General features: G+C 33.2%; 3 protein-coding genes across 6 annotated transcripts; all 3 read left to right on the top strand.

Annotated features, from left to right (window-relative positions):
- The first annotated feature begins 1,092 nt into the window (after positions 1 to 1,092).
- Positions 1,093 to 24,717, top strand: LOC105332552 (E3 ubiquitin-protein ligase Midline-1-like). 4 transcript variants are annotated; one of them, XM_066081809.1, is made up of 2 exons: positions 1,093 to 1,185; positions 11,801 to 13,642. In XM_066081809.1, the coding sequence occupies exon 2, from the start codon at positions 11,808 to 11,810 to the stop codon at positions 13,470 to 13,472; it is 1,665 nt and encodes a 554-aa protein (XP_065937881.1). In that variant the 5' UTR covers positions 1,093 to 1,185; positions 11,801 to 11,807; the 3' UTR covers positions 13,473 to 13,642. The 4 variants fall into 4 exon arrangements, with proteins under 4 accessions (XP_065937881.1, XP_065937882.1, XP_019924600.3 ...); XM_066081810.1 differs by lacking the exon at positions 11,801 to 13,642 and adding an exon at positions 22,594 to 24,717 and having other exon boundaries at positions 1,125 to 1,185; XM_020069041.3 differs by lacking the exon at positions 1,093 to 1,185 and adding an exon at positions 11,498 to 11,578.
- On the top strand, positions 3,287 to 5,568 carry LOC117683071 (RNA-splicing ligase RtcB homolog). The gene is made up of 6 exons (XM_066083292.1): positions 3,287 to 3,325; positions 3,438 to 3,597; positions 3,990 to 4,128; positions 4,227 to 4,260; positions 5,205 to 5,324; positions 5,536 to 5,568. Exons 1-6 carry the CDS (start codon positions 3,287 to 3,289, stop codon positions 5,566 to 5,568), a joined length of 525 nt encoding a protein of 174 aa, XP_065939364.1.
- On the top strand, positions 18,173 to 20,300 carry LOC117683070 (RNA-splicing ligase RtcB homolog). The gene is made up of 6 exons (XM_066083291.1): positions 18,173 to 18,334; positions 18,629 to 18,817; positions 19,152 to 19,262; positions 19,425 to 19,544; positions 20,067 to 20,109; positions 20,236 to 20,300. Exons 1-6 carry the CDS (start codon positions 18,173 to 18,175, stop codon positions 20,298 to 20,300), a joined length of 690 nt encoding a protein of 229 aa, XP_065939363.1.
- Positions 24,718 to 26,477: the final 1,760 nt, after the last annotated feature.

Below are 26,477 nucleotides of genomic sequence, written 5' to 3'. Positions count from 1 at the left end.
ATTAGTTGGAATTTGTTTTAGTTAATAATTCTCTTTTTTTCGGGGGGGGGGGGGTATATGTAGAGGAACTTCATTAAAAATGGGTTGACCATGCCATCCCAAGAAAGAACTGTAATTTTTAAAGGCATTTTTTGAGCACTTAGTTAATGACTGAAATATTTTTTCTTAGATTATTTTAAGATCATTTTAAGAAAATATTTCAATTGCTTAAAAACCTATAATTCCCAATGTAATCAAAATTAGATGTGTAGCAAGTAAGCGAGCGGATCTAACATCTTATTTTAATTAGATTGTATATTTCCTATCGTACTTTGAGAAAATATGTTTAGTCATATGTCAAAAACAGAATAATGGCACAAACCGTTACCCAATTATGGCCAGCAAATCGGTACTTAATGTTCTTTTTAAGAAATAGAAAAATAACTAATTTTTCACACGAAATAAAAATGAATTAAGTTGCATTATCAAATAATGCAAATAATTAATATTAAATCAATAAATAAGTATTTTTGCAATTGCACCTACTTTTCCGCCCCACATATTTTCCCTTCACATGCAGTGTTGCAGTGTGTTTTTGGAAATTATCTGTTTATGTTTATTGTACAGTTTTGTTGTACAAAGAGATATAATTATGTTACAACCGAAAATTGTCATTGGGCAGAGGCGTCTTTTACATGGGCCGATATGTCGGTGCCAAGTTGTCTTTTGTGGGCCGAGGTATCGTTTGGCCGAGATGTCTGTCTACTGAGATGTCCACGAGCCCCCCCCCCCCCCCCACCAATCATTTCTGTTATTTTAATGTTATTTAGGATAGCGTATTTTATCTTGGATACAGATTTGACCCTTTCCCCTAAAGAACTACAATTCGTATCTATATAAAAATATTATTATATTATTAAGAAAATTGTCACTGCGCCGAGGTACGTGTCTTCTTCATGGGCCGACGAGGTGTCTACCGAGGTGTCCATGAGCCCCCCCCCCCCCCCCCCCATCGGATAGCATTGAATTCGATCATTACTATTATTTTAATGATATTCTATTTGCCCTTTACCCCTAAAGAACTGCAACTCGTATCTGTACAAGAATACTATAATTGTGGGACACGGGAAGTAATTCTTATTGTAAATATATCTATTGTCATGTGACACGCCCAGCCATGTTTTGACAACGAAATTGTCTGATTAGGTAAATATATGATTTTTATGATATTTCTGATCTCAGGATGTATTTCTATTCTATTCATTAAAAGTTGTATTGTTCATTTAATAAAAATTGGTGTGTTTAAAGGCATCCAGGTTTGGTTGTTTCAATTGACTTTTCAATATTAATAAGTTTTTTTGTTTTTTTTTTTATAAAAAGGTTTATCCCTAAGATTAGGCCTTTATTGAGAAGTGAAAACTGATTTATGTAATATATATTAAAATGCATTTTATGTAAATCAAAAATCATGCACATATGTATGTAAATATAAAAATGTACATTCAGAAAAACACTAAATATATTTATTTGTTTTTTGAATATATTGCACGTTAAATTGCAGATGATTAACGTTCAAGCAATGAAATGAAATCTTTCCTAACACCTTCACCTAGTGTTTTACATTGTGTTTTACAAGGATATCTGATGTGTTACAATGCTGAATTATGCGTGTTTAAAGGCACATTTAATGTGGAAATCTTTTTAAATACTTTTATCTCATTCATATTCAGAGATCATTCTAGGTCACTGTGACGAAATTATGGGTTCTGGACCTGGTTAAAGTTTTTGAAGCATCATAAATCATAAAACTGAACATCTTAAAAATGGAAATACAGTGGAAAGGTGGTGTCATCTCTAAAGCAGACTTTTGCTTAGACGAAATGAACGGGTGTTAGATGTTCAATATTTCCCTACATTTTAAATGGGCATGGTCACGATTTTGGTCAAAAATTATTCTTCAGATTTTAATTTTTACAATGCACCAGAAAGGCAGTTTTAATAGGTACTCGAAATTTGAGTGTCATTTGTTATAAGTTATAAGTTATAAGTTATAAGTGGGTTACAAATTATTGTTTGAATTTGTTCGCTATTTAAACAAAGCGTTTATTTACATTTTAAACGTTAAAGTGAAAATTTCAGTTTTAAACCTAAAACGAATGTGTTAAACGTTAGGAACTGTTTACCTAATATGCTTAAAACAAATAAAAAGATAGACAAATAAGCTAAAAAAAGATTTTTTACTGGTATATTGAACCTTTGTAAACAAAAACAGGGCACGAGCCTTGTTTACATGACAAACAATTGCGAGCCGTATCTTGCTTATAACTCTCCGAATGACTCTCAAATTTTATATGATCATTAGAAATGCATTTCTAAAGCATTGTAAATAATATAAACGTAAAAATAGAACTTGACCAAAATTGTGACAATGACCCTTTAATATATTTTTAAAAAGCATTTTTATAGCCGAAATACCAGTTATAAAACCCGTGTCAACGATTCATGTTAATACTTTATTCAATCGTTGACTTGCAGGTAGTTTGAATCTATATTTTAAATTTTTTTACAGGAATTTAGAAGAGGCATTAGAAATGGGCATGGACTGGTCACTTAAAAGGGGTCAGTATGATATTCATGCAGGTAGGTCATAATGATATACATGCATGTAGGTCATAATGATATCCATGTATGTAGGTCACTATAATATACGTGTATGTAGGTCAGTATTATATACATGTATGTAGGTAATAATGATATACATGTATGTAGGTCACTATAATATACGTGTATGTAGGTCAGTATGATATACATGCATGTAGGTCATTATGATATACATGCATGTAGGTCACTATGATATATATGTATGTAGGATCTCGAGATTAGTGATGTTCTATGGTATATTTTGAAAAAGAAAATTATATGTTACAATATAGAAGCGATCCAAACCTCATGAAATCATGAAATACATGAAATCCACGGGGGTCGGCTCTTTTCATGTTAATTTCACATGAGAATGCCAATGTCAGTTAAGTTACTTGTCCATGCCTGTAAATTAATTTCACAATTTCAAGATTCATACTGTGAGTTGGTCATTGGCATAAATTGATTGGTCTGTATCAAGGTATGCATGGATACATAAATTCTATACGCAGTCTAATATTTCTGTGTCAGGGTACGCGTGGATATATAAATTTTATATGCAGTTTAGTGTTTTCTGTGTCAGGGTATGCGTGGATACATAAATTCTTAATACAGTCTTGTGTTTTCTGTGTCAGGGTATGCGTGGGCGGAGGACAAGTAACATTGTATGGAGTACGGTAGGATACTGCAGGCCGACCCTTGGAAGGTCAGCAGCCGGGCCAAGAAAAGGGGGCTAACCTAGGTCAGTGGGAAAAATCAAACCTTCACCTGTTTAAATGGTCAACCTTGTTTTCACGTGTTTGAGATCTCGATTTCAGTTGGGAATTCTAGGAACCGGCAACCATAAAGCCGGGATACAGGTGGTGGACAAGATCTACAATAAGTTTGCCGCCAAAAAGATGGGCATTGAGTGTAAGGGACAGGTGTGTGTAATGATCCATTGTGGAAGACGGGGGCTGGGCCACCAGGTAGAAACAGGTAAATACCATACTTCACAGGTACACAGAGATATAGTGTTGGTCAGGTTTCAGTTACCTAGTATACATGTATTTAATATTTGAATCTTCAAGTGTTATTAGATTACTAGTACTGTTTCAGTACAGAATATGTTTTGAAAACAATGATCCAGATATGGAAAGTTACAAACTGGGTTGGTTTGGTTTTCGATTGTAAGGAATATGTAAAAGAATTCTTGCGCTCATTAAATTTAATTTACAGTTTCACATACAGGTAAAATTGCATGATAAAGCTAGTATATACCAAGTAAGATTTTGGTGACAAAAAGTTGGTAAGTTTCATTAGAACGCCACTATCATGAAGAGTACTTACTGTTAATGCAATCATTACCTTTTATAATTACAATTTTCTAGATGCTCTGGTTGCCATGGAGAAGGCAAGGGAGCGTGACAACATTAACATCAACGACAGACAAATGGCCTGTGCCAAGCTTTACTCCGCGGAGGGTCAGGACTACCTCAAAGGAATGGCTGCTGCTACAACTATGCATTGGTAAACCGCTCCAGCAGGACCTTCCTCTGTAGACAGGTACTGTGATTTCTTTATTATGTGCTGAGCACCAATTTTTGCAGATATCAATTATTGTTCAGTGGAACAATCAATGTAAACCAAATGTTTATCCAAGTAAGGAATGAAGCAAAAATGTTATTGGAAGAGCCAAATTTCTCTGAAACATTTTTGAAACTGTGTGTTTCAAACACCTATGAAAAATGATGCTCGTCCACAAGTATTAATCAAACTATGGTAAATGCTTTTTCAAAACAGGAAATGGTTCAGATCTATTTATGGAGTGGTCATTTGAACTGAAAGTATTTCCATTTTTTTCTTTAAGGCCTTTGCGAAGATGTTGTGTCACACAACATTGCCAATGTTGGGGAACATTTTGTGGATGGGAAACAGAAGACTTTACCGGTTCACAGGAAGGGCTCCACCAGGGCCTTCCCTCCCCATCACCCCCTTATTCCTGTAGATTATCAGGTGAGGAAGTGGTCCATGGTTATATATTTTTAACTTCTATGAGGAATAAGTCAACAGTGCTATCTCGTGTTTCTTCATGAGATATTTCATATCTAAATTAGCATCTAACTGATTTATTCAAATAAGATTTAAAAACACAATAAAAGACATTTTTAATGTTATGAAATTTGATATTCTTTTGCTACCACCCTTAATCCATTACTATTTACTCATATTACCCTTTCTGTGTTTAAATGATACCTATATTTTTCAAATTAATGTAATTCAAGCTAGTTCAGCAAATAAGGTATAATGCAGTAGAGTTATTACCATCTAATTTTTAAATGAGGAGGAACCATTAGAACGTGTAGCTACGTGCTGACTGGAACGCAGTAGGAAATGGAGGAGACCTATGGAACCACGTGCCACGTATCTGTAAGTGAACAGCTCCATTCCTGTTGTCTTAAAAAATGTCTTTAACATTATTAAGTGCAGTTCTTAATCTGTGAAAAATTTATTTACTGAATATGGTCAAAATTAGTGGATTACTTCAATGTCAGAACTATACGAATATGCTTAACTTCAGATTTTTAAAAAACTATTTTCTAAAGGGGCGAGCTTTATCTCGAGCCAAGTCTCGGCGTAATCTGGACTACACAGAGGTCCTGTCAGCTTTGGAGGAGAAAGGAATCAGTATCAGAGTGGCTTCACCCAAGCTGGTCATAGAGGAGGTACGATCACAGTTCAAGCACTCACATTTTTGCTATCTATAGTTTTTTCCTAAAAACATTTTTAGGCAACTTTGGCAGTCTTTTAAGAACAAATTGTAATCATGTATTATAATGAATGTTATCAAATTAAAGTTTTGGACTAAAGCAGAGTTAGGTATTACATGTACCTTTGTATTATGATTTAATTCTACATATACCATTGGATTTAAAGAAGTTTAAGGTGGCTCTATACACCACTTTTTGATGACGTGGTACGCAAAAAAGTAAATCTGGAAGCATGCAATTCCGGTACTGGCTGATTTGAACTGAGGCGAATTGTATTGGGACCGCTCTTTTAAAAAAATTGTGAAATGAATAGCTTTAATTTGATAATTGGAAAAATCATTACTTACAAGTTATGTGATATGTGACACCTTCACGTTGTGTCGTATTATTTATCGAAATAAACAATAAAATCAAGTATAGTTTTTTAAATAGTTTCTTTCCCATCACTGATAATTTACACTGTAGCGCAGTGGGTTAGCGGGTTCACGGAAAACCTGAAGATCATGAGTTTGATTCCCGTTGAGAACAATATATTTTTTTAACTTTCCAAAATTTTCTAAAATGTATTTTTTGGTTGAATACTGTGAAAGAAAATTCGAAATTAAACCGGTGAAAATATTTCAATTATAATATACTTCAATGCACATTAAATGAGGCCGCGTTTACCGAATCAAATAGTACTCTCCAATCAAAGTCCCGATAGTTCTATACTATATAATAATTAAAAACTAAGGATTTTGTCGTAAATCTTTTGATTGTGCTTTGAATGTTCAATATGTTATTGTATTTACATCCATTAGGTATACATGTAATTCCCTCTATTTCTTCCACAAAGTGACTGAAATTCACAAAAATACAGAAACAAAAAGGACTGAAATCTACACGATCCAGTTCTAACAAGTTTTCTTTAACCTTCAGCAACTTAAGACAAATCAAGGAAAAACCATCATGATGTCAGACTCAAATTCCCATACAAGACGACTTGGCTTTTTTTCTTACTGATGTACATTTATAACATTTAAGTTACTTTTTCTTACTCTTTAGGATAAATTCTTTATTTTTTTAAAAGAAAGATGTACATTTGTAAATATGAACAATAAAACCCCCTAATGTGGGTTATGTGTATTTTCTGCAATGTCGTTACCTTCATATCCCGCATGAATCACCATAGAAAGCATTTTATTGCTTGCAAAAGCACCGCAGTGACGCTTACACCACTAATTTGCCAAATATCGAATATTTACACGATTTCAACATATTTCTTTAACGGAAATATGAACTTTTGAAAATCAAGGTGTTCAAACGTGAATAAATCCGTTTAAAATGAGAAAAGTGGAATTATTGTTTGTCCCAACACAAAAATACTAGTTTTCTCTTTATGGTCGTGTAAGCACGGGATTAAATCAAAGTACTGAAGTACTGACGGGAGTTGATTTTATCGATTATCATTTATTTTAAAATCAACTTATCTCGCATGCAGAGTTGGGGTCAATTAGTTTGAAAAGTAATTAATTACTTTCAAATACATTGGCAATTTTATCAATTACTTGCAATTACAATTACATTGATTTATTAAAATGTAATTAATTACTCTCAATAACTTTGATAAATGTAATTAATTACATTTCAATTACTTTAGTTTTATTTTTTTTAATCTTGAGAACATATACATGTACATATATTAACGACATTAAGATATACAAGGCTTTATGTACGGTTATTTTTTTAAAGGTTGTATAGTTCAGATCAGATCAGATTTCTTGGAAATTTTCTTTAACATTAAATTCATTTAGTACCATTGAGTTCATTTTTAGTTCTGAATAATATTTTCTCTATAGTGAATTAATTTTATTCACATATTAAAACTATGTTTATTGAGAAAGTACAACTTTTGGCAGTACAGCATATCAGTATATAAATAATAATTGCTATAATTCACAAGAATGAGATATTTTGATTCCCTTAAGTCTAAAATCAGTTCAGTTTAGTCTAAAATCAATTGGGGTTCTTGGGTATTGGAGGAGTTCACACCTCCACAAAATTAGATCTTTACCTATTGCTCTGGGCAGTGTGTCATACTGTATAAACATATGAAACATTATGGGACATTTAATTATTGTATAAACAAAAGTCCATGCCAAACATGTATAAAATCTATTTATCATTATAAGACACCTTTATTATATCTTAAACTTGGAGAAAAGTAATTAAGATGTAATTGAAAAGTAATTGAAAATACACAATATTTTTTGAATGTATTTAAATACATTCAATTACTTGTAATTGAAGACAGACTCAATTACCAATTACTTTCAATTACTTCGAAAAATGTAATTAATTACACTCAATTACAAATTCTTTTTTCAATTACCCCATCCCTGCTCGCATGGCAATTAGTTTCTAGTCTGTATTTCAATTACACACATTTTTATTTCGAGAAACCCCATATGAATCATGTTGTGTAATATTTAAAGATTGATTTCAAACTATGTATTAGTAATCGAAACAATTCTAAAAATCGTATGGATTCAAGCACTATTGATATCGAACTCTGGTCTCGTTCAACCAGACGCTCGACTGTCTCCGTTAATCTCCGACAAGCAAGAGAGCCTCTCTGCTTGTCGGAGATTTACGGAGACAGCCGAGCGCCTGGTTGAACGAGACTTTATTAAACTCTGGCGTAGGAACACATGAAACTACAAAAATATCTAAATTGTTCGTATTATATAAAATCTGACTAAAATCGACACCTTAAGGGGATGGGAATATCGCTTTGAATTTCTATCAGGTTGGGATACATAAATCCTATAGGTCTAGTCAATTTTCCCATTTATTTACATTAATTTGACTTAGTTTTGCATTAAAGCGAATACTGTAAACTTACTACATTTGGCTGTGTATTCTATTTAGCGTTTTTGGCGGAAAACGACGTTCGCTAAATCAAGTACATCGCCAAATGCAAAATATGTAAGTAGATATTAAATAGTTACATTTAGAAATGCGCTAAATCAAATCAACGCTATCATGTTCAAAAATCATAATCCGCCAAATATCGTACACGCTAAATATAATACGTTTACAGTATATTCACTTATACAGGCCTATAATGAAATATGTATGTATTTATCATTCCAACATTATATTTAGGAAATTTTCTTAAACTCAGAAATGAAAAGTCCCCAAGATATTTGGGCCTTTGGACTGAGGAACGATAACCCTTACCTGAGGAACTTTCATACCAAATAAAATTTAAAATAATTGTTGTGTTTATTTGCAGTGATTTTCATTCAATTTTTTATGTCACATTTATTACATTTTCTAATTACATCAAGCAACCTTTTCAGATGATTTGTCAACAGAGTAAGAACATATGAAAACTTATGTTTTGGGGAAATACTTAAAAAATTGCAATAATAACATTATTGAATGTTAAGAAGTGTTATATATTTTTTATGTGTCCGAAGGAAATATCCATCGTATGAAAAAAATTCTCTCAAGTTGTTAATAGCTGTCTTTTTAAGAAATATTTTACAAAAACACGAAAAAACATTAAGCAATTCTTTTAAAATACCTATAGTATCCTTATCATCGTTTAAATATTTGATAAGTATATGTTCTGTGGTCTTCTGTTAAAAAATGGAATAAACTGTGGGTGTATAGAGCCACCTTAACTAGTCTCAAGAGATAAACAAAAAATACACAATACATGTATCTATCATGATGTTTATAAAAATGGGTTACTAGTATCATATGATTACAACATGATTGAACATTTAAAAGTGATTTTCTAAATGTAAAAAAGGCTTAAGAAGGTTTTAGATTGGAGGTGCTATTAAAAGTAACATTGGGTCTTTTGCTTTTTCACAGGCACCCGAATCTTACAAAAATGTTACAGATGTTGTAGATACTTGTAAGTATAGGCAGTAGTCACAACTAAATATTTGTAGATGTCAATTGATATCACGATATCTAAAATACGTTGTTCCTGATTCTAAGATTTTGTATTTAATATAATTTTATTTCATATTCGTTTGCATGTCACATGGACGCATTAGCCAAAAGGCCATAAAACAACGTCCCATTGCGGTAATCAAAGGCTAAGCTATGTGATTAGACAACTTGACCGCTTGACCACAGGAATGGATATTTACAACGGGTGCAATACTGCTTTGGTGACCTCTTACTTGTATCTGGTGGAGGAAGATTCTATGTTTCATTCAAGACTTTATGTTAACTTATCTGAAGTCTTATTGTGTTGTGAGGGGAAAATATATAGCATATCATCTTGCTTTGTAATGCAACTTTATAACTTCAAAAATGTGTTCAAATTTGAGCTTTTAAGACTTGTTTTAAAATGCATATTTCACGCAATTTATCATTGGTGGGTTTCTTTGTGTTTATGTACATTTATGGTACCTGTTTCTTTGTCAAAAGAGTCCCAAAATGTGTCTTTGATATTTAATATATGTGCCAAACAATTTTCAAAGAATTCTTAGATATAAACTGATTGTTCCACATAAACATACACGTATATGACCTCCAAAAACTGATTTGTTATTCATTAAAATTAATTGGATTTAATTTTTTTCATAACACTACTTCGACAGAGAGTTTAAGGTATTGTTGTTTATGTTTAATAATTAACGTAATCATATATAAATTGAAAATACATAATACAAGCTCGCCACACAGTCACCTTGTAAATTTTGCCCCCCCCCCTTCCCACGAAAGAAAAACATAAAATGATAAAATTGAAAACCAAAATTTGAAATCAAATTTTATTAGAGCAATCTGTGTTCATTTGTGAGGCGATGATAAAGGCAATATGTTCGATCTTCTGATTTCTAATCTGCAGTATGCGTGGGGGAAATTAGAAAGGGGGAACGACGTTTTAGTTAATTTTTTTTAAGGAGGGGGGTGACTACATAGTCAATGACTAAAACGTAGTATATTTAGAGATTAAAAATATTTCCATGCACACCATTTGAAAACTAACAACGTGGAGTTGTTTCAGTAACAGATTTATAGATTAATAGAAAACATTGTCTACTTTCCCGCCCCAACGTACTCACTTTACCCGCAATGTCGATCTTTATTGTTGTACAAAGACAAACATGTATTACATTTATATTACATACGAAAATTTTCAATGTGCCGAGGTATCTTTATCAAGGGCCGGAGTGTTATTAGTTTTTGATCGACCTATCAGGGCCGAGGCGTCAACACCAAGAGGCCAAGGTACCGTTGGGCCGAGATGTTTGTCTACCGAGATGGAGATGTCCACGCGAATTATCAAGGAAAGGATTTTATTGTTTTTATTTACATATATTTACCTAAACGATTGATAAATTGGTCGTAAAAAGTAAGTTAACTTCACAAATTTAGTGTTAATGTACATCAGTACGTTACATGTAGCTAAAAGAAACAGCAAAATCGTTTCCTTTTGGAATTTGTCTAACATCATCATAATTACTTCGTACAGTCCGTGATTTTTCTTAGGTCGCTGTAGGTTTCGATCACAGGTGCTTGAGGACATGATCGACCCCCCCCCCCCCCCCACTTCCCAGTAAATAGACCCTCGGGACTTAATTAATTTTTTTTTATTGAATAATCCTTTTAAGACATGTGTCTAATCTAATATATTCATTCATTGCCCAAATTTACCAAAAACAAACATTTTTTTAAAAATAAGACCCTCTGTGTATATTATACAAGCCTTCGTGTTTTATTTATGTAGACGGTCTAATTTTTTTAAAATGTTTGTTTTAGGTAATTTTATGCAGAAATAAGATTAGAAATATGTCCTAAAAGGATAATTTAATTAAAAAAAAATGAATAAAGTACCGGGGGTCTATATACTTGGGGTGTGTGTGTGTGTGGGGGGGGGGGGGGGGGGTCGGTCCAGTCCTCAAGCAGCTGTGGTTTCGACCAATAGATTAATTGAGCGTTTATATTTCAGTCCTCTCAGTTTTTATAGCTGATTTTTAGAGCTACATGTATGAATTAACTATAGGTTTCCGTAAGAAATAGAGGGAATCGTACTCGGTAGATGTAAGTATATGAAAGTGAACGACGCATGATAAGAGAAATATGCACTGAATATAGATATATTTGTACAGTGAGACACGGGAAGTAAATCTAATTGTAAATATAATCTATTGTCAGGTGAGTAGCCCAGCCATGTTATGACAACGAACTTGTTTGATTAGGTAAATACATTTTATGTGATTTCTATGATATTTCGGATCCTAAAATGTATTTCTTTTTTAAATTTACCTAAAAAAAATAATGAAGCGTTAAGCTGTGTATGATTATCCAAATAAAAATATATTAAGATACTTTCGTTTTAATGTTCTAAATTATGGCTTTGATATATAGTATATCTATTTATAACTTATTTTGTTTTGATAACTGAACTTAATTTTTTTTAGAGCAAACATGGATCCTCGCACTAGTGCTCAGGATGTTCACCGATGTGACCTTTGTGAGACCGCCATAGTACAGAGTTACTGTGACTTTTGTGATGTCAACCTGTGCAGGCCCTGTATAGGAGAACATATATCTGATGAATATGAAACACATAAAATAGTCCGATTCCAGGATCGAAAATCAACCTTGATTTATCCAAAATGCATAACACATACACCAAAAAACTGTGAACACCAGTGCAAGAATTGTGATAACATTTTTGTTTGTTCATCTTGTACCGCATCTGAACAGCATAGAGGCCATATATTTGTAGAAGTTTTGGAAGTTTACAAGACAAAGAAAGAATTTATTGAAAACGATGCAGAGAAGTTACAGAATCTTATTTCGCCTAAATATGAAGAAATTGTACTCGAATTGGATAATCAGATTGCTAACCTGGATGGAGGATATGAGAAACTTACAACAGAAATTTCCAAACAAGGGGAGCAATGGCAAAGAGAAATCGACATCGTTATCAACAAAATGAAAACTGAAATCGGCGAGATAAAAGAGAAACACAGAGATCTTTTACAGAAACACTTGGAAGAAATAAAACAAATACAATCTTTTATTAATAAAACATTACTGGCTATGCGTGAAATCAAGGAATCTAGAGAAGTAACTCCAACCATTGAATACAGCTCCAAGATCAGCGAATTCAGCAAGTTGTCATCCCAAATCAAGGTAACACTGCCAACATTTATTCCAAAACCAATAGACCGTGACCAGCTGGAAAGTTTTTTTGGACAGATCACACCATTATCTTCAGCTACCGAAGAAAGTGTCTCGTCAATTAACCAACCCAACACTTCAGTCAGAAAACTACTGGATAAACCGAAGCTTGTCGCCACAATACATACTGAACATGCATCTCTACTTAATGTGATATGTTTAAATGAAGACAAAATCTGGACGAGTGGAATGACAAAAGATATCAAATGTTTCAACATAGATGGTTCGCTGCATCAAACAAACACCACAAGATCAGGGAACCGGCCTAGAGATATAGCAGTAGACAATGATGGGAATCTTATATACACTGATGATATTTCAAATACAGTGAATAAGATAAAGAATGGACAGACAGAAGAGTTGATCGGATTACAGGGATGGAGGCCTAATAAGCTGTGTGTCACCTCTACTGGTGATCTCCTGGTTACCATGTACATTCATGATGGAACTCAATCCAAAGTTGTTCGTTATGCGGGATCTACAGAAAAACAAACCGTTCAGTTTGATGATGAAGGTAAACCTCTGTACTCAAATAATAACGAAATTAAATACATCACTGAGAACACAAACCATGACATCTGTGTAGCTGACTGGGCGGCTGGTGCAGTAGTGGTCGTTAATCAGGAAGGGAAACTCAGATGGAGATACACTGGTCATCCCTCACTTAGCAAAAACGAAGCATTTATACCCTATGGTATTACGTCAGACAGCCAGAGTCATATTCTGACATCAGAATTTTTCAAAAATTGTATCCACATTCTGGATCAAAATGGACAGTTTCTCCGCTACATTGATAACTGTGGTCTGGAAGGTCCTTTTGGTTTATGTGTGGACAAAAATGACAATCTGTTTGTGTGCGAGTATGACAATGGCAATTTAAATAAAATCAAATACTTAAAATAGACACAAAAGTTTTACAAAAATGTTATTCATGAATGCAATTTATATTAATATTTTTAATCAGGTGCATTTTAATCGATTTGTAATGACAAAGCTATAAAAAGTCAGTATGTTTATACATATAGTGACCTAATGTTGTTTGTTTTGATGTATTTTATCCATATTGTGACATATTTCCATTAAAAAAACCAATAAAGTTATTAATAAGTGTAATTTGAAGTATTTGTTCTTCATCAAACTTAGCACCTACATGTAACAGCGTAGCTCACGGTAAAGTGATCTCCACGAATCTGTAAGTCATTATTTAGTTAAAGGTCCTGGGGCTCGTTTCATAAAGAGGCCTTAATATTTTAGGTCTACCTTTAGTCTAATCCAGGGAATTACCCTGACACTTAGACAATGCGTATTTTGCATTTCATAAAGCGACGTAACTAGAGGCGTAAACTTCGGACTATAACTTTAGTCCGGGACAAGGCCGCAACTGCATATGCAAAAATTTCTATTTCTTCGGTATGTACAGGTTTATGATGCATATGAAAATAAGATCAATATTGCACATGCACAAACCATACATTGCAGATCGTGCAGTGACAACATGGACTTTGAGAAACAGGGTGTTTTTGTTTAAAAACGGATGAAAGCATGGTTGTGTTGTTTATACATTCTTAGAATTACCAACACACTTATCTACTATGTTGGATGTAGCACTGGCGTCGGAATTGAAAGTGTGGGGGGGGGGGCTAGACTTATCCTCAGATATATTGCGAAAAAACATATTTCCCAAAATCATGAAAATGCTAATCGGGGGGGGGGGGGGGGGGGGGTATACCTATCCCTTTTACCTACCAAAATTTTTTCCCATCCAAATCATGAAATTCCTAATCCGTGGGAGGTGGGGGGGGGGGGGGGGGAGTAGGCATATTCCTACATTGTGTAGTTCTATCATACAGTAAGTCCGTGCAACCTGAATGCCTCGATCGCAAAGCAACAAAGCAGCGTAACTCCAGTTACAGCTGATAAGCGATCAAAACTAATATGGCGACTAAATTTTTTTATGAATTCATGTCATCTTTGATTAAACTAGTCCCGTATTTTCACCGGCGTAGTGCTAAGTCTGGGCGTACTACCCCTATATAAAAAGAGCCCATTGAGTGCTAGAGCTTTTATAATTTTTTTACCTTTCAAAAATTTCAAAACCTAATTTTTGTCAATTATATCATGTAAAGTTTGAAAATTCTAAGCCGGGGAAATTATTTTGATTTTTATCCACATTAATATTGACAATATTGTCCCATGCCACCTTAACACGCTTTAAAAGTGTTGTAAATGTAGAACGATGAGGCCTGACGACAGACGTTTTCAAGCTACTTTTTTACATACATGAAAAACATCCCATAGCACCTCCTCCAGGAAAACTGCCTATAAATTAACGTAAACTGTCCCCTCCGGGGGAGGGGTACATACTAGTATATAGTAATGTGATAACGATAGAAAAGGTTTAATGAGTTTAATGGACTGGCATGCTTCACAACTGCAGGTTATTTTTTCTTTAAGATATCACCCTCTTCAAACTTTTTGTCTGGTCGTATTTAAGTTTTTTCGAGTCAATTTTTTTAATGGGAGAGTATTGGAGATTTAGAGGGACTTGGACACGATTTGACTTAAAATTTTCAAATTTTGTTTTTCCATTTTCAATGTTTATACTAATGAATATAGAAATTTAAATACTATGTCAAAATTTGAAACTCAAATATCAAGTTAGAAGCAAAATACAGAGTTCATAATTCTTTGTTTTGTAAACAAAGCTCGAATATTGTCATATTTAGACGGGGTCACGTGACCCCGTTTATTTGAAGTCTCAAACCGGAAGGCACGCGTAGAACATATGAATTGAGTCTATGCGTAAGAAAATAGTGCAGAAAGTTTTCATGCATTTCAGTAAATATATATCATAAAAACACGAATCAAATCTTTTTGAGTTCTCTGTGTATAAACCAAATTCTAATTAGAAAATGAACAAATTGTTCAATAAATTTGCTCGGGTTCAATTGTGGAATGAATAACGTAACTGAATACACAACGCTGTTGACGATTCAGTAGGTGTACGAGTTCATTAAGCAATAGATGAGGTTGAAGGTTGAATCGAAAGTAAAGTTCTCAAACGCAAAGTGCCATTTTTGAAAAGTCATGAATTTTATTTTGACAATCTTTCACCTGAATGCTACCGAACGTCATGCGCAAGCCGAATTAAGTTAAAATCATGACGGATTATACACAGATGTTTTACATATTAAATATGTGTTTCATTGGCTTCCAGTCTACTTGCGGTATGAATGCTGTTCGTCTCTAAAGAAATTTTGTACATACAAAATAAGAACAAGTCTGAATTTGCCTTCTCGTTCGTTGGCTCTTTAATTAAACTGAATTTAAATTTTGAACAATGCATTGCAAGCAAAATCTATATAGATTATACATTTTGGGTGACCAATACATTAAATAATATAATTATATAATCTTATCGATTGAAGAACCAAGTTAAATGTTAATGTTCATGTTTTCCGGCTTAGTTGGAATCAGGCTTGGGGTGAATTACATAGTAATGTAATGCATTACATTACCATTACTTCATGAATAAGGGCATTAAATTACCATTACTTAATTTTCTTAAAGTAATGCATTACATTGCCATTTCATGAGTAAAGTAATGCACTACCGTTATCATTACTTTGTGAAAGGTCAATAAGTTTTAAAAAAGTAATTTAAAAGCTAAATAAAGAGTTTGTGTAAATGGTTCAAAAATGACTTATACAAGATTGCTGTTGCACTTGTAGTTCTCAAAGTAAGGTTGGTCCCGTAACATTTACACGCTAATGGCGGAGTTGCCAATCTCTGTTATTTATGTCTCTGATTTTCGGAGTATGATTTTTAATGAAAGGAACGGCTGTATCGTAATTCGTGTAGGTGATGCACGAGTTAACGCAAAAAAATAGTAAATGGCGAACGAATTTATTTTTACCTATTAATTTTGCATGAATCGCTGCAAGAAATCGTGTCAGATAAGTCGGTCTAAAAATCAAAATGGCGACCGTGACAAACCTTTTTTATTGTTAGAGTACTTTGAAATATTTCTAATGTCAGGTGCCTGCGTTTGTTATCGGTATACAAATGTTCACTTTGTTTGTTAATTCAGCAGTTTGAGAGTTTTCGGGGTTTTCATAAACCTTGTATAACGGATGCCGTCCGACTTAAGAATTTTCCCTTGGATCACAAAATTGAATAAATCTAATTATTTAAATTGTCTACCTTGATGTAGATGTTTTAATTTTACCGGTTAGTAGTAATTTTTAGAATTTTTCCTTGAGGTCTTATTTTACATAAAATACCGCTGTGTCAATTTTCTACAATTATGAAGGCCGGGATTGAGTAATATTTCGACAAAGTATCCGACAATTGCAAAAAGTCGAATTAACATAGATTGAAACAACTAATTCAAACTCATAGTTTGGAAGCATATTCGAGGAAATCAAGGACAATTACAAATTTAAACTTTCAAGACCCTGTCTTTCAGTACTCTCAGTACTTTGATTACATATGCCTTTCATTGGGGTAAGTTTCAATCGAATGTATATTTCTTTTGTTGATAATGGTATAAATTAAGATACTGAATTAGTTTAAAATGTTTTTACATGTCATTTTTTCTAAGAAATGGTAAAATTCTACATTAGATTTTTTGTAAACAGCTATAAGACTCGAGCTTTGTTTACATAACTATCAATTCTTACCTCTGTATCTCGCTTGTAATTTGACTTTAACATCTAATATTTTGGTCAATCCTTTAAAATGCATCAGTAAACCATTTTTTCCATAAAAAATAAAAATAAAAATGTTGATCTCAAATCGTGTCCCAGTCCCTTTAAGCGTTTTCAAAGGTTTTATTTTCTTTGTTGTCAACTGTTCTTGTTCTTCATTGTCAAAAATGTATGCAAGTATATATTTTATTGTTATACTTTCATGTTAAATACTGAAATCTGATTGGTTTATACGCAGTTCATAATCCGTTCTATTACCCTCAGCGTTAGGAATACACTTAGCAACGGGTAACATTAAAAATTGTTACATGCGCGAAAATTATGCGCGTACGGTTCGCTGTAGAATTCACGTTATTCCTATATAAAAGCAGTAAAATTTTCTTAAAAATTAAGATATTCAGTATAACAAAATAAATAGTGCCTGTTTGGGAGGATAACAGTTGAAATCGACACCCCTCGAAAACCATTGTCAACCTCCGCTTCGCGTCGGTTGACAATGGTTTTCTCAGGGTGTCAATTTCAACTGTTAACCTCCCAAACAGGCACTATTTATATAATATATGTCTTGTAAATGAAACAAACAGATCTACTCAGGTTTTGATGAACTGGTCTGGTATTTATAAACTTTTGAACACAAGAAGTACATGAATTTACGAGGGAAGGTCAATAAATAATGTCACTAGTCAAATGCCATTAAATACAGGGTTAAATTGACTTTTGAATTTCTTGTCACGCATGATTTGGTTTATATTCTATGGCCGTTTATCTAATCTTGTTTTACCACTGAGTACTGTTTTGAGAAACTGGTATATTATCCCCACTCGAGACATTGTATTATTAAAGTAATCATTTAATTTCTTGTATACTTACCGTTTTAAAGACACTCTGGTTGCTATGGAGAAGGCAATGAAGCGTGACAACATTAACGTTAGTGACAGACAACTGGCCTGTGCCAAGATTTACTCCCCGGAGGGTCAAGACTACCTCAAAGGAATGGCTGCCGCCGCTAACTATGCATGGGTCAACCGCTCCAGCATGACCTTCCTCTGTAGACAGGTACTGTGATTCCTTTATTATGTGCTGACATCCAATTTTTGCAGATATTATTGTTTAGTGGAAATCGATGAAACCAATTGTTTATCCAAGTAAAGTTTGAGGCAAACATGTTATTGGAATAGCCAAGATTTTTATGAATTTTTTTTAAATCTGTGTGTTTCAAACACCTATGATGCCTGCCCACAACTATTAATCAAACCATGGCAAGTGCTTTTTCAAAACAAGAAATGCATGGTTCAGATTCATTTTCGGAGTGGTCATTTCAACTGAAAGTGTTTCCATTTTTTCTCTAAGGTCTTTGCAAAGATGTTTGACAGTACCCCAGACGACCTTGACATGTTTATGATTTATGACGTGTCACACAACAGTGCCAAAGTGGAGGAGCAATTAGTGGATGGGAAACATAAGGCTTTACTGGTTCACAGGAAGGGATTCACTCGGGCCTTCCCTCCCCATCACCCCCTTATTCCTGTAGATTATCAGGTAAGGAAGTGATCAATGGTTATATATTTTTATCTTCTATGAGGAATAAGTCATCAGTGCTATCTTGTGTTTCTTTATGAAATATTTCATATTTAAATTAGCATCTAACTGATTTATTCAAATAAGAGTTAAAAACACAATTATAAAAGACATTCTTAATATGATAAAATTTGATATTCTTTTGCTACCACCCAAAATCTATTACTATTTACTCCTGTTACCTTTTCTGTGTTTAATTGATACCTATATTTTTCAAATTAATGTACTTTAAGCTAGTTCAGCAATTAAGGTATAATGCAGTAGAATTATTAACATCTTATTTTTAAATGATCAGCTGACTGGACAGCCTGTTTTGATTGGGGGAACCATGGGAACGTGTAGCTTCGTGCTGACTGGTACACAGCAGGGAATGGAGGAGACGTACGGAACCACGTGTCCCGGAGCTGTAAGTGTATAGCTACATTCTTGTTATTTAAAACATGTAACATTATCAAGTGCAGTCCGAAAAAATAGTATACTGAATATGGTCAAACATTGGTAGATTACATGTATTTCAATTTCAGAACTATACACTCAAATTTGGATTTTTAAAAAATATTTTCTAAAGGGTCGAGCTTTATCTCGAGCCAAGTCTCGGCGTAATCTGGACTACACAGAGGTCCTGTCAGCTTTGGAGGAGAAAGGAATCAGTATCAGAGTGGCTTCACCCAAGCTGGTCATGGAGGAGGTATGATTACAGTCCAAGCACTCACATTTTTTCTATCAAAAGTTTTTTTTTCCTTTCAATCTTTTCCCCTATTTATGTCGAGAGTCTTAGCTAGCAAAGGTACTTCCTAAAAAATTATGGACAATTATGTTAGAATCTAAAAAACAACTTGTATGTATTATACTGAATGTTATCAAATTGAAGTTTTGGCCTAAAGCAGAGTCAGGTATTACAGGTACCTTTGTATTATGATAGAGTTTTACACATACCATTGGATTTAAAGAAGTTTAACTAGTCTCAAGAGATCAAAAATTACACAATACATGTATCTATTATGATGTTTATAAAAATGGTTTATCATATGATTACTACATGATTGAACATTTAAAAGTGATTTTCTAAATGTCAAAAAGGCTTGAGAAGGTTTTAGATTGGAGGTGGTATTAAAGGTAACATTGGGTTTTTTGCATATTACATGCCACATATATCAATTTATTCCTATTCTCTTCATAACTTTCATTTTCAATTTTTGCTTTTTCACAGGCACCTGAATCTTACAAAAATGTTACAGATGTTGTAGATACTTGTAAGTATAGGCAGTAGTCACAACTAAATATTTGTAGATGTCAGTTGATATCATGATATCTAAAATATGTTGTATCTGACTCTGAGATTTTGTATTTAATATAATTTCATTTCATATTCGTTGCAGGTCACATGGCAGGCATTAGCAAAAAGGCCATAAAGCTACGTCCTATTGCGGTAATCAAAGGCTAAACTAAGTGATAAGACAACTTGACTGCTTGACCACAGGAATGGATCTTTACAACTGGTGCAATACTGCTTTGGTGACCTCTTACTTGTATCTGGTGGAGGAAGTTTCTATGTTTCATTCAAGACTTTATTTTAACTTAATTGAAGTCTTATTTTGTTGTGAGGGGAAAAAATTTAGCATATCATCTTGCTTTGTAATGCAACTTTATAATTTCAAAAGTGTGTTCAAATTTGAACTTTTAAGACTTGTTTTAAAATGTATATTTCATGCAGTTTAGTGGGTTTCTTTGTGTTTATGTACATTAACTGTACCTGTTTGTTTGTCAAAAGAGTCCCAAAATGTATCTTTGATATTTATTATATGTGCCAAACAATTTTCAAAGAATACTTACCTGTAAACTGTTTGTTTCACTACAAATTTTCCACATGAACATACACGTATATGACCTCCAAAACTGATTTGTTAAACTGTTTCATTAAAATACATTGCCAAAAATTTATTGGATTGATTTTTTTTTCATAACACTACTTGGAAAGAGAGTTTAAGGTACAGTTATGTATTGTGATTTATGTTTAATAATTAACATAATCATATATACATTGACAGTACAATTATACAAGGCTGTCGCACCGTCACCCTGTTAATTTTGCACATCCTCCGCTTCCCCTAAAGAAAAAAGAAACCCAAGAAGATAAAAGTGAAAAACAAAATTTGAAATCAAATTTATTAGGTGGATCTGTGTTTATTTGAGCGGCGTTGAAAGAGGTGATGTTTGATCTTCTGAATTCCTATCTGCAGTATGCGTGGGGGAAATTAGTGGGACAAATATTTAGTTAAGAATGTTTATTATTTTTGGGGGGAGGGGGTAAATATGTAGAGGAACTTCATTAAAAATGGATTGACCATACCATCCCATGAAAGAACTGTAATTTTTAAAGGCATTTTTTGACCTCTTAGTTAATGACTAAACTATTTTTTCTTAGGTCTTTTTTAAGATTTTAAGAAAATATTTCAATTACTTAAAAATCTATAATTCCCAATCTAATTAAAATTAGATGTGTAGCGAGTAAGCGAGCGGATCTAACATCTAATTTTAATTAGAGTGTATAATTCCTATCGTACTTTGAGAAGATATGTTTAGTCATATGTCAAAAACAGAATAAAGGCAGAAACCGTTACGCAATTATGGTCAGCAAGTCAGTACAAATGTTCTTTTTAAGTAGTACAAAAATTACTGATATTTCATACGAAATAAAAATTAATTAAGTTGCATTATCATTCAAGCAAATAATTACTATTAAATCAATAAATAAGTATTTTTGCAATTGCATCTACTTTCCCGCCCCACATGTATTCCCTTCACATGCAGTGTGTTGTTGGAAATTAACTGTCCATGTTTGTTATACAGTATTGTTGTACAAAGAGATATAATTATGTTACAACCGAAAATTGTCATTGGGCCGAGGCGTCTTTTACATGGGCGGATCTGCCGGGGCCGAGCTGTCTTTTGTGGGCCGAGGTGTCGTTTGGCCGAGATGTCTGTCTACCGAGATGTCCACGAGCCCCCCCCCCCCCCTTCCATAGCATTCAATCATTTCTGTTATTTTAATGTTATTTAGGATAGCATATTTTATCTTGGATACAGATTTTACCCTTTCCCCTAAAGAACTACAATTCGTTTCTGTACAAGAATATTATTATATTTTTAAGAAAATTGTCATTGCGCCGAGGTACGTGTCTTCTACATGGGCCGACGAGGTGTCTACCGAGGTGTCCATGAGCACCACCCCCCCCCCCCCCCCCCATCGGAGAGCATTGAATTGGATCATTTCTATTATTTTAATGACATTCTATTTACCCCTTACTCCTTAAGAACTGCAACTCGTATCTATACAAGAATACTATAATAGTGGGACACGGGAAGTAACTCTTATTGTAAATATATCTATTGTCAGGTGACACGCCCAGCCATGTTTTGACAACGAAATTGTCTGGTCAGGTAAATATATGATTTTTATGATATTTCTGATCTCAGAATGTATTTATATCCTTAATTTTACTTTTAGGTAAATATGATTTTGTAATGATATTTCTGATCTCAGAATGTATTTCTATTCTTTATTTTCTTTTTAAAAATAACGAAGCGTGAGACTGTGTTTGATTATCCAAACCAAAATATAAATTAAATAATGTACTTTCGTTTTAATGTTTTATATAAGAGCTTTGATTTATAGTACATATACGTATTCGTAACTTATTTTGTTTTGACAAGTATACTGAAAATTAATTTTTAAGAACAAACATGGACCCTCGCTCTACTGCTCAGGATGTTCATCGATGTGACCTTTGTGAGACCGCCATAGCACAGAGTTACTGTGACTTTTGTCATGTCAACCTGTGCAGGCCCTGTATAGGAGAACATATCTCAGACGAATATGAAACACATAAAATAGTCCGATTCCAGGATCGAAAATCAACCTTGATTTACCCAAAATGCATAACGCATACACCAAAAAACTGTGAACACCAGTGCAAGAATTGTGATAACATTTTTGTTTGCTCTTCTTGTACTGCGTCTGAACAACACAGAGGCCATATATTTGTAGAAGTTTTAGAAGGTTACAAGACAAAGAAAGAAGTTATTGAAAACGATGCAGAGAAGTTACAGAATCTTATTTCGCCTAAATATGAAGAAATTGCACTTGACTTGGACAATCAGATTGACAACCTCGACGGAGGATATCAAAATCTTGCAACAGAAATTTCCAAACAAGGAGAGCAATGGCACAGAGAAATAGACATCATCATCAACAAAATGAAAACCGAAATCGGCGAGATAAAAGAGAGACACAGACATATTTTACAGAAACACTTGGAAGAAATAAAACAAATACAGTCTCTTGTGAATAAAACATTACTGGCTATGAGTGAAATCAAGGAATCTAGAGAAATAACTCCAACCATTGAATACAACTCTAAGCTCAGAGAATTCAGCAAGTTGCCATCCCAAATCAAGGTAACACTGCCAACATTTATTCCAAATTTAATAGACCGTGAGCAGCTTGAAAGTTTGTTTGGGCAGTTCACCCCATTATCTTCAGCTATCGAAGAAAGCCTCTCATCAATTAACCAACCAAACACTTCAGTCAAAAAACTACTGGATGAACCGGAGCTTGTCGCCACAATAAAGACTGGGCAGCCAAATATTATTAATGTGACATGTCTAAATGAAAACAAAATCTGGACGAGTGGAATAACCAAAGAAATCAAATGTTTCAACATAGATGGTTCACTGCATCAAACAAACACACCAGGGAACTGGCCTCGAGATCTAGCAGTAGACAGTGATGGGGATCTTCTATACACTGATGATAAATCAAATACGGTGAATAAGATAAAGAATGGACACAAAATAGAATTAATTAGATTACGGGCATGGAAGCCTAATAAGCTTTGTGTCACCTCTACTGGTGATCTCCTGGTTACTATGGGCAGTGATGATGCAGCTCAATCCAAAGTTGTCCGTTACTCGGGATCTACAGAGAAACAAACAATTCAATTTCATGATGAATCTAAACCTTTGTACTCAGAAAATCACAACATGAAATACATCACAGAGAACAGAAACCATGACATCTGTGTAGCTGACTGTGAGGCTGGTGCAGTAGTGGTGGTTAATAAGAACGGGAAACTCAGATGGAGATACACCGGTAATCCCTCAGTTACCAAGAAAAAACCATTTGAACCCTATGGCATCACAACAGACAGTCAGAGTCGTATCCTGACAGTAGACGGCAACAACCATTGTATCCACATTCTGGATCAGGATGGACAGTTTCTCCGTTACATTGATAACTGTAATCTGGAGGATCCTTTTGGTTTATGTGTGGACAATAATGACAATCTGTTTGTGTGTGAATGTCACAAAGGCAATGTAAAGAAAATCAAATATTAAAAGTAGGAACTAAGGTTTGACGATGATGTAACTTAAACATGATATTTTCATGAATACATACAATGCATATAGTTTGAACTTTTCAATTAGAAACATACCATCTACATTTGGTATAAAAATTTGTATTGTTCATTAAATTTATAAAAATTATGTGTTTAAAGTAATCCAGGTTTGGTTGTTTCAGTTAAATTTTCAATACTGATAGGCTTATATAAAGGTTTATCCCTAAGATTGGGCCTTTATTGAGAACTGGTTTATGTAATATATATTTAAATGCATTTTAAGTAAATCAAATATCTTGCACATATGTATGTAGATAAAAAAGGTACATTCAGAAATACACTAAATCAATTTATTTGTTTTTGGAACATATTGCACGTTAATGATTAACGTTCAAACAATGAAATGGAATCTTTTCTAACACCTTCACTATGTGTTATCACTCAAACTCAATAAATAAGTGCAAATAAAAGTGGATATTGAAAGAAAAATGAAACAGAGTCCTCATTGGTGGAATATTGTTTCTTCAAAAGATTAATATATAAGGTTTATTTTTCTCAATTTTTTTAACATCGAAGAAAGCGTATTTTTGTGAGCTCAGTTTAAATATTGACCATTTTTCTGTGACTTAAGTGCCAGGAAATATCCGTTACTAATCCACCTGTGGCTTGTAGATGCTTCAAAGAGACATAAAAAAAAGGATCCGAATAAATTTTATTTTTTATATGAAGTACATTAAATACCTGCAAACCAGTATTAAGCTTTTGCTGATATTTCCAATCAATTTCTATCTACTGTCAGCTAAAAGAAACGACTCGGATATGTCGTTTACCAAATCAAATGGTATGTCATATAATCTAATCATACAAACTATTTCATATTTGATAGACAGAGACTAAAACTACAAGTTTGCTCAAATTTTATTCATTTAACTAACACCAAAACATCTAACAGTTTAAACAAAATAAAAAGCATTGATAAATCTTTCAAACAGAGATTAAAGATAGTACCTCTATTGTAACGAACATTGCAGAATTAACAATTGTTATTTCAAAATTATAAACATATCTAAAAGGTCATCTTGCATAGTATTTATGTTCATCTTAGAAATACAGTGACTGACACTAATCCCATTTTCAATTAATATTGATACTAATATTGATATTAATGGATATATATCGATTTTATGTTTATTTGTGTATGAAATATTGCACAGAAATAAGTTTAGATACATAAATTTAAAAATAAGTTCAATTTGTTATTGGAAATGTAGTACACTTCATATTAATTATTACAAAGACATCTATTAAAAAAACCCAACATATTGTTTGTAATATAACAGAGACCAGTGTTGTAATTTTCGTTGTGCATTTAATGTATTAAATTTAATTAAAGGGACTTGGTCACGATTTTAGTCAAAAATTATTTTTCTGATTTTAATGTTCACAATGCTTCAGTAAAGCATTTTCAATAGGCACCTAAAAATTGAGTGTCATTCGTTGAGTTATAAGCAAGTTACAGAGCTTGCAATTCTTTGCTATGTAAACAAAGCTTTTGTTTACATTTTGAATGTTGAAGTGAAAACTCCAATTTCAGACCTAATGAATGTGTTAAACATGAGGAACTGTTTATTTATGCTTTAAATGAATAAGAAGATAGACAAATCAGCTTGAAAAAGATTTTTTACTGGTATATTGAACTACATGTAAACAACAACAGGACACGAGCCTTGTTTACATGACAAAGAATTGTGAGCCCTCTATATTGCTTATAACTTTACAACTGACCATCAAATTTCATTTGATCAGTAGAAATGCTTTCCTTAAGCATTGTAAATAATGAAAACAGAAAAATAGAATTTGACCAAAATCGTGAACATGCCCCTTTAAATTCTGTATTAAACTTTTTGTTTCTTCAAAAAAATGAAATATTTATAATAGAAATAGCAACTTAAACATCAACAAAACCATATTAGCTCAGAGTAACATATTTAAACTGTTTTTGAATCAACTTGAAAAAAAAATGTCCGTTACCTAAAGATTATCGAATTTTTTTTCGCAAAGTTCATTATCGATTAAAAATAATCTTCTAGACTTTCCCAAGGGTTTTGGCTCTTGATTTGGCCATATTTTCTGTAAACAAATTCAATACTTTCACTGTTAATCATTTCCTTTAGAGTGAAAATGTCAATGATATGTTCGATATTTTCGTATGAAATGTACGT

This window comes from Magallana gigas, chromosome 4 (assembly GCF_963853765.1).
Source record: "Magallana gigas chromosome 4, xbMagGiga1.1, whole genome shotgun sequence".
NCBI classification, from domain to species: domain Eukaryota; kingdom Metazoa; phylum Mollusca; class Bivalvia; order Ostreida; family Ostreidae; genus Magallana; species Magallana gigas.
Note: the sequence above shows the minus strand (reverse complement) of the source record. Positions and strands in the feature narration are given on the sequence as shown.